This window comes from Synchiropus splendidus, chromosome 12 (assembly GCF_027744825.2).
Source record: "Synchiropus splendidus isolate RoL2022-P1 chromosome 12, RoL_Sspl_1.0, whole genome shotgun sequence".
Lineage (NCBI taxonomy): Eukaryota > Metazoa > Chordata > Actinopteri > Syngnathiformes > Callionymidae > Synchiropus > Synchiropus splendidus.
Window position 1 is genome coordinate 2780001 of NC_071345.1, and position 10605 is coordinate 2790605.

General features: G+C 46.8%; 2 protein-coding genes across 2 annotated transcripts in view; both read right to left on the reverse strand.

Moving 5' to 3' along the window:
• The window catches only part of LOC128768405 (cytosolic 5'-nucleotidase 1A-like), a 4815-nt gene extending 1192 nt beyond the window's left edge, over nt 1–3623 (reverse strand). Inside the window, exons 1-5 of the mRNA XM_053881273.1 lie at nt 3389–3623; nt 2814–2943; nt 2615–2737; nt 2327–2517; nt 1–2094 (exon numbers count right to left, since the gene is read on the reverse strand). The exon at nt 1–2094 is cut by the window's left edge and continues 1192 nt beyond it. Coding sequence (XP_053737248.1) covers nt 1780–2094; nt 2327–2517; nt 2615–2737; nt 2814–2943; nt 3389–3565 — 936 coding nt within the window. The 5' untranslated portion in view covers nt 3566–3623 and the 3' untranslated portion in view covers nt 1–1779. The remainder of the gene's footprint in view (nt 2095–2326; nt 2518–2614; nt 2738–2813; nt 2944–3388) is intronic.
• Nucleotides 3624–4891: 1268 nt separating this feature from the next.
• nt5c1bb (5'-nucleotidase, cytosolic IB b) lies at nt 4892–9402 on the reverse strand. The gene is made up of 6 exons (XM_053881073.1): nt 9208–9402; nt 8979–9146; nt 7182–7311; nt 6985–7107; nt 6020–6204; nt 4892–5832 (listed from the first exon to the last, which is right to left on the reverse strand). Exons 1-6 carry the CDS (start codon nt 9322–9324, stop codon nt 5467–5469), a joined length of 1089 nt encoding a protein of 362 aa, XP_053737048.1. The 5' UTR covers nt 9325–9402; the 3' UTR covers nt 4892–5466.
• Between the last annotated feature and the right edge of the window lie 1203 nt (nt 9403–10605).

A 10605-nucleotide genomic window follows, 5' to 3' on the forward strand; every position in this document is an offset into this window, starting at 1 on the left:
CTGCTGCGTCTTAACCCTTAGGTTACGCAGGTGGTCGTAATGTTATGGCCGGACGGATATGACCGAACAATGTATGTCTCTGAAAACCAGGAGCTTCTTCCATCGTCCAATCTTGCAAAATCACGGGAGCGCCCCCTTTTGGTCATTTCTGCAAGGCACAAAAAAAGTGACATCCCAAAAAGTCAGTCCTCGAAACAAAGAAAATGACTGACTGGTCAGATGGCGGTGACCCGTGGCCCGTATTCATGACGGTTGCTTTGTTGTTACAGTACTGCGTTCGGTTGAGTTCCAACAGCAGGACTACAACATATCAGTCTTATGATGGGAGGGCTTCTTTATTTTGTTCAAGTTTGAACACTTTGTTCGTTGACTTTGACGCCAACAATGTTGAGAACTGACATACTGTCAAGACTTTAGTTTTAGTGGTTATTTTTTCTTGTATGAAATAAACAAAAACCAACTTAATAGTACAGTGGTACCTGGGGTCTCGACCACAATCCGTTCCAGACGGCCGTTCGAGAAGCAAATTGTTAGAAATCTGAATGGATTTTTCCCATGACAATGAATGGAAAAAGCAATAATGCGTTCCAAGCCTTAAACTAGTCTTTTGTAGGAGTGAATGTAGAGTGTCTGCTGCAGGTGGCTGTTCCTCTATGTGTGTGGCCGCTGCATGTGGTTGCCGAGTGAGTGAGGTCTCTCCAGAAGTGAAGAGGTGCCCGGTGCGTGTCCAGCTCTGAATGTGCGCTTCTGTGCAGTTTGGCTGTGACAAAGTCATAAACCAAGTCACGCTCTGTCCCAGACTGGCCTCATCCCTGTCCCAGCTCCAGCCCACAACAGGACATCAAACCCTGGAGTGAGCGCTCCAGCACCTCCCCTGTGACACTCTACCACGGTCCAGTGTGGAGACAGGAAAGGTTTTACACCTCAATAGGAAGAAAAAACAGTCAGTAAATGGAACTAACGGGACACGTCTGCATACAGAGGCTGCGTTATACACAATAACAGAGCACGTCGGGGTCAGCTGATCGCTCCGCGTGCCTTATGTTTTTTCCGGCATTTTTCCGGGGCGTTCAAGTTCTGCATTTTCGTTCGAAATCCAAAGCAAAAAAATCTCGAAATTTTTGTTTGAATTCTGAGACGTTCGAAATCCGAGGCACCACTGTATTTGAGATTGTGTCCACAACCTTCTTCCCGCCACTGTAGCCGCGGCTAGCGCTACTCAGGTCTGATGTGATTTTTAACTTGCTGCTCAATGAATGTTTTCTTATTAGCCCTCAGTGGCAGCTTGAAGCCTCACTAACTGAATCCAATATGTCTTCTACTGTTGCAGATGCCGACTGAAGCAGAGAAGTTACAGCCAACTCCACCTGTGTGATGTTTGAAAAACAGCAACACTACGATCCTGAGCAAACGTTTGCTTTCACAAACCATAACCAAAGGAGAACAGAAATTCAAGCCATGGTGTCCGTGAAGCATGAAGCAGGTGACCACAGAGCTGCTGCTCTCTCATGCCTCTGAGTGAGGTCCCGCCCACATTACTATCTGCATTGACCACTACTTTTAACATCTGTAAGTCATGTACTTACCACACTTGCTGTGTCCTCATCGCTAGTGAGGCTTCATGAAACAGAGTCATTTCTTTCAGAGCCCACTAGGTGGCGCTATCTGCCCAAAACTCTTAGAAAATTACAGACATTACAGATGTGTTACTTCCAGGAATATAAACATATATAAATATATTCAAAATTCCTTGCAATCCTGAGCCAGGATCTACTTCTGTCAGATGCCGTAGGGGACGTGAGCCGAGATGGTGCCAGACTCCACGGCCCCAGTGATGTGTTTCATCTGGTCGTCGAAGAAGATGTGGGGTTTGATCTCCTGCAGCACAGGACCTTTGGGATCCCTGCCCAGGAACCAAAGCTCGTCCAGCTCCAGCCCCCAGCTGCGCAGAGTCTTCCTCGCCCTGGCTTCGGCGAATGTGCCTTCGCTACGGGACGTCACCAAGAAGGTCCGGATCGGACCCTGGTCCTCATTGTTGGGACTGAGCTTCCTCTGGAACTTCACCAGAACCTCCAGGAAGCACTTGAGGGGACCCTGAGAGAAGAAGAGCAAGGGTGAAAATGAAACTTCACTGTCAGTGCTCAGAAACATTTTGACAGCGGAAGTGTTTCCAGACAGAACTGACGGCTGTGCTTGCTGGGAAGCACAGACTTGTTCTATCCAGAAACGTCCAGCTGTCCCTGTGCTGGATCTGCCCTGAACTGAATGGAGGCTCCACCCCCAGGTGAATGCAGTCGTGGCAGGTGAAGTGGTGCGAGTCACTCACGTCGGTGATAGGCGTGTCCTCATGCTCTTTCTCATAGGCAAAGTAAGCATCCAGATTCTGTCCCCGCTGCTGATAGACTCTTTCAGACTCGTTGGAGAAAAGCACAGAGTCTCCATCGAACGCCACCCGCAGCTGCTCGACGCTCAGGTCTGGCATGGTGTCGGGCGTGAACATCGTGCCGGCGCCGATCCCTAAAAATAACAAGCAAAAATACACCAGTGTCAGCCGTCAGTTGGCCTTGTGTTTGTTATCACAACAGTCGTGGGAAAACGCCACAGACTTCAGCACCTTCCTGTATGACCTCGGTGACTTTCTCCGGGTCCTTGGACAGGTACAGCTTGGCCTTACAGGCCCTGAGGGACTCGATCAGACTCATCCCTTCCATCATGTCAAACTTCTTGACGGTCAGCTCTGAAGGAAGATGACAAACTAAATGACTCGGTTCGGCTCCACTGGAGTCCGTCCGTCCGTCCGTCGCTGTGGTTACCGTAGTGCTTGATGCTGTTGGTGAGGCGGAGCCCGACTTGAGCGCGACTGTCGGTCATCAGGACGATGTCGAATAACTCCTCGCTGTCGGGACGCAGAAGTCTCAGACGCTCGTTCACCTGCATCAGCGCCTGCGTAAACACACACACACGTTTGAGTCAGGAGAGTGGAACGTGAGATGCTTGGGTGCAGCTTGTCACCAAACCAGCTGAAGGAAGACGTAGCAGTGCGAGCCGTCCGGACTGTTGCTAGGTAAATCTGGTTCCCTACCGTCTCTGCTTCATTGTGACTCATTTCTCTGCTCATATTTACATGTGCGCATGAGGCCTGGTGTTAACCTGAAATGCCAGTTGAGGTGATGGTATCCAGCCTGGCCGAGCTTCAGCCACGCCAGAGTCGCTGTTGTTTTAAGGTCCTGGTAATTCAGAAACTATTCTAACCCTTCAGGAAAGACCACATTCATTTGCCCAATCCACTGCTGGATTAAGACGCCAAATTTAGAAGCAAAACAAATCAGACTTCTCCTGAACCAGGAGCCTGATATGAGCTAAATGTCAGTAGTTGTGGCTCCGGTACCTTGACCAAGGGGAACGCAGCTCCGGGCTTCAGGGGTTCCTCTTCCTTAGCTTCCACTCCATCTTCCACCATGTTGAACAGGCTCTGATCCGACACCACGATGGTAAAAGCTGGGTTTTCCTCAGAGTTCTCCACAGGTGCCGCAGCAACAGTTTCCTCGGGCTTGAGTTCACTCATTGCATCTTCAGTTCAAAGTTAAACTGTCGAGCAGCTGATGACGGTGCAGTGACCAGTTGGTTTGTCATCGGTGAATGACACGTTGGCGGAAGCGATGCCAGCCATCGAAGGGAGTTGCTTGTTCCTGACGCTACACCTGACGTCAGCTCTTTCAATGAAACTGAAACTTTTTGCTGCACGGATTAATTGAATCCTAAAACTATTTTTTCATCTTAGAAAACTATCGCACACCAAATTTTGTGACGCGGCACTTGTTTAACCTCCTCAGACCTGAGCTTTTCTTGAGTTTTGCTTTTTGCAATTTGTCAAAGGAACGACCCAGAAGGAACAATAACTGAGTTTAGTCTCGTAGGAAAAGTTGTTTATGCGAAGAAGAATGACTTTCTTTGTCGACAGTTATGATTAACAATGTTGTTCTCAGTAACAACGCGACCGTTACCGTGTCATATGTAGCTGGAGACTTTATTGAACGGACACTGGATTCACTCTCAAATTTTGAATAGAATTTTCTATCCAGTTCTGTTTTCTTTCAGAACCCGACTTTCTCGCTGAACTGGCACTAATGTTGTTTTAGCATGATAAAAACAGTGTCCGCAAATGAGGCCAGTAGATCAACATTAAAATAAAAATAAAAAATCCCAAGGTTCTGAAAGGCAAGAATGTCATCTCTGCATGTGTGGACGGGGCAACTGGAGTCGTGATTTCTGTTGGGTTGGTAAAGATTTCAGCAGTATTAGTTTAGATTTTTGCTTTTGGGCATGTAAATAGAAATATTGAGCGTTTGGTGTATAATAAACGTTTGTTATTATTAGTCATAATAATAATACAACATGTGAAAGTAAAGTATGTTGCATTTCAGGAAGTTAAAACTTGACTTCTACTGAGGAAAACAGAGTTAAGTGTTGTTTGTTTTGTTGTTGTTTCTCTGTTTAAACGTCCTGGAACTGGTCTGAAAATGAACAGCTGAGCGAACTTTGGTTCCACCACCAAACCACTTACATTTTAACAGCTGCATGTTGTTGCTGTTTAATGTTCTCGTTCTCGCAGACGCAAAACACTAACGCAGCTTGGTGACGGACAGGTGGTCATAATGTTACGGCCCTGAAAGACCCCGTTCCTCATCATTCAATCTGGCGATGACACGGTAGCGCCCCCTTCCGGTGTTTCAGTGAAGCGCATTTCAGCTGAAGACCGCGATGAAAGTATAAATAAAATTAAAATGACATATTTTAGGAAACAATTGGTCGACAATGCTTCTATCTGGAACGATGTTATTAAATAAAGTAAAATCACAGACAAAAAAAAACAAGACCTGGTAAAAACAAAATACATTTTAATGTGTTGCAGGTAACATCGGCTCAACAGCGCCCTCTGCTGCCGTGGGTCAAAACATCAACGCTCCACAGTGGATTCCAGACCCTCTCACACTCTAAAGTAAGGCACCGAAGGCTGCAGGAGAGGGAGTCGAGTGGAGAACCGCGAGTACAGTGAACAAGTTCTACACCAGGACAAAGAGGTCCAGCCGCCCGACAGCGGGGGCTCGGGTTTGTGCGCAGGAGCGGCAGCGACGGTCCCTGATCGTGACACGCATCCAGCAGTGAGAGCCTCCCTCCTTCACCCAGACACAGCCAGGACGGAGGTGAGAGGCCGCACGGGACGGGACGGGACGGGAGCTCAGACCGACAGCGTTTCCCATGAAGCACGAGTGACTGGGTTTAGTGTAGAGAAGCAGCTCTGGTGTAAACATCTCCCCTCCTCAGACGTAAACAAGCAGCAACAGTGTAAAATATAGATTCAGTATAAAGTTGTTAAAAAAAGTGACCCTGGAAAAGAAGGAAGAGACATCCTTAAAAACCCTTATTCCTGTGAGGACCTGCGGCTTCAGCTTCCTGCGGCAGCATCTACTTGCTGTCGGCGGCCGGCTCGATGAGCTTCCCTCGGTGGTACTTCTGGCCGATGCCGTACGGCACGTGAGCCGAGATGGTGCCCAGCTCCTTGGCTCCCTCGATGTGGAACATCTGGTCGTCGAAGTAGATGTGGGGTCTGATCTTCTGCAGCAGGGGCCCTTTGGGGGCCCCGGCCAGGAAGAGAGCCTCGTCGATCTCCAGCCCCCAGCTGCGCAGCGTCTTCAGCACCCGGGCGCCGGAGCTGGCGGCGCTGCGGGCCGTCACCAGGAAGGTCCGGATGGGGCAGTCTAGCCGCTGGTTTTTGGCGTAGAACTTCCTCTGCAGCTTCCCCAGGGCCTCCAGGAAGCACTTGAGCGGACCCTGGGAGTCAATGGCAGGAGACGTGAGGAGAGAAGCAGAGGAAGCTGGGAAATGACTCGACTGCCAGGTCCGCTGAGAGGCCCTGGGGCCTCTTCCCAGTCAGACAACCAGTCAGCCTGTTCCGGGGTTCTGCTCCGAGTCAACCATGTCTCAGGTAAACAAGGACGCGGCTGTGCGAGTCACTGACCTGCGCCAGAGGCTTGTTCTCAAACTCCTTCTCGTGCTCGAAGAACGTGTCCAGTCCGTGCTTCTTGACAATGATCTCCGACTCGTCGGAGAAGAGCACGGCGTCACCATCGAACGCCACCCGCAGCTGCGTGTCGCACAGGTCTGACTCGGTGTCGGGCATGAACATGGTGGCGGCGGCGATTCCTGCGGAGGAAACAAAAATCACTCACTCCATCGAGTCAAAACACGCGTCGGATGCTAGGAAATCCTGGGGTTAGCATTGCTAGCATTTCAGCTAATGAAGGCTGGGCACTGGGACGGACCTCTGCTGAGTCACGTGTTTACACAGCCATATATACTGTACTGTCTCCATGCAAGTTATTCAATATAATGCACACCATCGGACAGCAGGGGGCGGGTTAGGGTTCGCGTTACAGAGTATTTCGCTGACAAAAAAGTCAGGATTTTCGACTCAGGTTTTTTTGGATTTTCGTTTTTTTTTAAGCTTGTCATGTGACTGTTACAGATGTGGATCCTGAAATCATCCTTCATATTCAATTATAGACAAAATTTATAAACACATGAGAACTATTTCCAATGTATTTTAATTTATTCATGAGTGACATGTAGTTATGCAACTGAAATACCATAAACACATCTCATAAACACGTCATGAATAAGTCAACATTTATTTCCTTTTGCAAAGAATCATTTTAACTTTGGTGTGAATTTGAACAATATTTTGATTTCAATGAAGTGCCTATTTGAAATGACTGGAGTTATCGTAAACCCAACAACAAAGTCCACGAGGCTCCTGCTAGCGTAGCTAGCTGGCGTGATGCTAGTCTCACTCTGACTTTCGATGCCTAGTCATTTGGAAGTTCAGTCCTCTGTTGGGCTCAGGTGGTTGTGTGAGGACTTCTTCCTGAACAGTGCGCAGCTCGGAGTCCCAACACTCGGGCGAGAAGAGAGCGGGTCCCCTACCTTCCTCGATGGCCTCGGTGACCTTCTCCGGGTCCTTGGACAGGTACAGGTTGGTCATGTAGGCCTTCAGGTAGCCGATGGGGCTCTTCCCTCCGGTCATGCAGAACCTCTCGATGGTCAAGTCTGGAGGGAGTCAGCCAACTGAGTGAGTCGATGTTCAGTGAGACGGCCGTCCGTCTGTCTGTCGCTGTGGTTACCGTAGTGATTGATGCTGTTGATGAGGCGGACGCCGACTTGAGCGTGATTGTTGGTCATCAAGACGATGTCGAACAACTCCTCGCTGTCGGGGTACAGCTGTCTCAGACGCTCGTTCACCTGCATCAGCGCCTGCGTACACACACACACTTAGTGAGGACCTCTCATGGACATAACCCTTTCCCCAGCCAGTTATTTTGAAGTCTCCATCCTCAATTTGAATCTTAACCTTGTGAGTCCAGCAAAAGGGCATCAAACACACACACACGCACACACACGCGCACACACACACACACACACACACACACACACACACACACACACACACACACACACACACACACACACACACACACACACACACACACACACACACACACACACACACACACACACACACACACACACACACACACACACACACACACACACACACACACACACGAGGGGCGAGAGTCGAACATGAGGCAACAACACAAACATTACAACACGCCTGCAAGTCTCTCTTGCAAGCCCTGGTGAACCAACACAGCCGCCTCTCCACCCCAATGAAGTCGTTCTCCTCTCTCATGAGAACACCTCAACCACAAGCTTGAGTCACAGGTGACATCACTTCCTGTGTCTCGCACGGAGTTCACTGTAGCTTAAAAAAATAAAAAACTGCGGGTCATATTCATCTTGGAAAAGGATCCATTCTGGAACTCATTTTTTCCCTTCATTCTTAATCTCCTGAGGAGAACAAGTCACTCTCACAGATCTATCGGGAGTCGGTCCCAGACCTGCAGCAGCCGTGCCTCCTCATGCCGCGCTGACCGACATCAGACAGACAAGAGTGCCCTCTATTGGGCTCTGAAAACATGGACACTGTCACATGAAGCTTCATCAACCCATCAGTGAATGTTGAATGTTCTTCCTGAGGCAGCTACGAAAACTACGACTGCCGACAAAGTTGCTGGAAGAGTTCTACACGGCCATCATCCAGTCCATCCTCACCTCCTCCATCACTGTCTGGTACAACAGCGCCACCTCCAGGGACAAGAGCAGACTGCTTCTTCCCCTCGGCCGTCAGACTGTTAAATTTGTGTTCAGCTTTTGTTATTTGATTTTATTTTATTTATTATCAGCACTTTATTTCGAAGCACTTTCCTAGTTGGTGGAACCCCCACTGATCATGGCAATGAATTCTCTTCTGATTCTGATTCAGTGTTGGATGAGCATATTTATAGATTGTTCAATGTAATAACTGGTTGTTTGAAAACATGGTTATTATGTAGTTGAATGTTACACATTAGCTCCCGGGACAGTGCCTTTGACATGAGGCTTCTGCTGGATGTGAACATGGTACTTACTCTCACCTGTGCCACAAGAGAATCAAGTGTGAACAGTCACTTTTAAAGTGACACTGAATGGGTGTTTCAGTCACTACAGACACATAAGGGTACTTAACCATCTGGTGATGGATTTGAGACCATGTTTGAGAGTTAGTCGCTGCTCTGTCAGAGATGTGTGCAGTATTTTCCTATGCATTCTGAGTTACACAGCCTCAGAAATAAGCACAATATTGACAATAGTTCTTGAACGTTGACTGAGGAGCCAGTCAGCCAAGTTCCATGTGATTTGAAGTTTGGGATTTTCTCACACACACACACACACACACACACACACACACACACACACACACACACACACACACACACACACACACACACACACACACACACACACACACACACTTCCTCTGAGGTTGAAGCAACTCTCCACACTCGGCTGAGGAGCCACACCCAGCGGGCGAGTGGTACCTTGACGAAGGGGAACGCGGGTCCAGGCTTCAGGGGCTGGTTTTCATTCTCCACCTGGAAGGCCACGTACTTCTCCACCCCTTCCTCCTCGTACAGCTTTCTCTCCGCGACCATGTTGAAGAGGGTGCGCGAGGACACGGCGATGGTGACGGCGAACTTGGGTTTGGGCTGCGCGGGAGCCAGAGTCAGAACCGGTTCAAACGCGGACGCGGGTCCCTGCAACACTCACGGGTCGAGGTTTGTTGGTTTTCAGGTTGTCGAAAAACGCCTTCGCGGCCGCCCAGTCCGTTTCGTCAGCGCTGTCCGCCTCCTCCGCGGCGACTTCCTCTGGTTTTAACTCACTCATTTTCCACTAAAACTTTTCAAGTTTTCGTGCTGAGTTGCGGAGAAAAGGCGAAGCAGCAGCAGGAGACTCCGAAGTTTGCGGAAGTAAGTCAAGTGTGGGCGTGTCACGCACTGGTGACGTCACACAAGACGCGACCCACCTTTTTCAACACAATAAATCATAAATCATTTTAGCCCCTACCGTTAATATGTATGTTTTATATTTACACCCTGTTTTATTTATTAGTTGTCTAATTTAGTTTTTATTATTATGACATTTATATGTTTCTGATAGTTATGTCGTCCATCCACATACACCTGCACAATGATTTAACATTGTAACGTGCGTGTTCATGACTGTATGTTTCATTTTGGCTATGAAATAAACAGTAAATCAAAACACAAAAACTGAGGGTTTGTCACGAAACAGTTTCAGACATTTTTCTCCCAATCAAATTTATGTCGTAAGCACAATTTATATATATATATATATATATATATATATATATATATATATATATATATATATATATATATATATATATATATATATATATATATATATTTAAATGTACATTAAATATATAGTAAAACATAGTAAACATAGTATTATGTCGAGTATAAAATAAAATGAAATGGTGATTATGAACGTATCCCTTTATCATTTGAGTTATTATTGTTCTTTTGTTGTTACCATTTCCCAGTGTCATTATTTTATTGTTATTACTTCACTGCGGGAGTTTGCGGGAGGTGTATATGTAATGTATAATTTCGAGATGTAAATTGTTTGATGATAATTTTTGGAGTTGTTATAGGCAACTTCTAAATATAAATAAATAGACATTTAGAAAAGTGTATTGAAATTGAAAAAAAAAGACACAATAAAAACGAAACAAACAAGTGAACTATCATAATGTCAACATCATTTATATGTTAAATTAAACCTATTGATGCAGGGAAAAAACATGGCTTTACTACTTTGATAAATTAGAATTAAATGACTTTACATGAACTCCTGATATATTAGAAAGCATTACGTCACATCTCAAACACCCAAAGTCAAAACACAGATTTTATCATGGTCATAAGTCACGTATTTTCCTAAACGTCATGTTCGTTTTACTGTCACCGCGAATCAGAAAATTATTCAATGACTTTTTTTTAAATCCACTGGCGCTTTAAATGGATCATTATTCGGCTTACTTTACCGTGATGCCATTACAATCTCCCTTCTGTATTTTTTTGACAGAGTAACAGACACTGTGCAAACACGCACACGCACAGACACACACACATGAATGAC

Excerpts from the sequence above, each read along its gene's own strand:
- nt5c1bb (XM_053881073.1), bottom strand. The coding sequence starts at position 9,324 with ATGAGTGAGTTAAAACCAGAGGAAGTCGCCGCGGAGGAGGCGGACAGC. Across the intron at positions 7,312-8,978 it reads CCGCGTTCCCCTTCGTCAAG|GCGCTGATGCAGGTGAACGA; the intron begins GTACCACTCGCC and ends GTGTGTACGCAG. Across the intron at positions 7,108-7,181 it reads CAACAGCATCAATCACTACG|ACTTGACCATCGAGAGGTTC; the intron begins GTAACCACAGCG and ends GACTCCCTCCAG.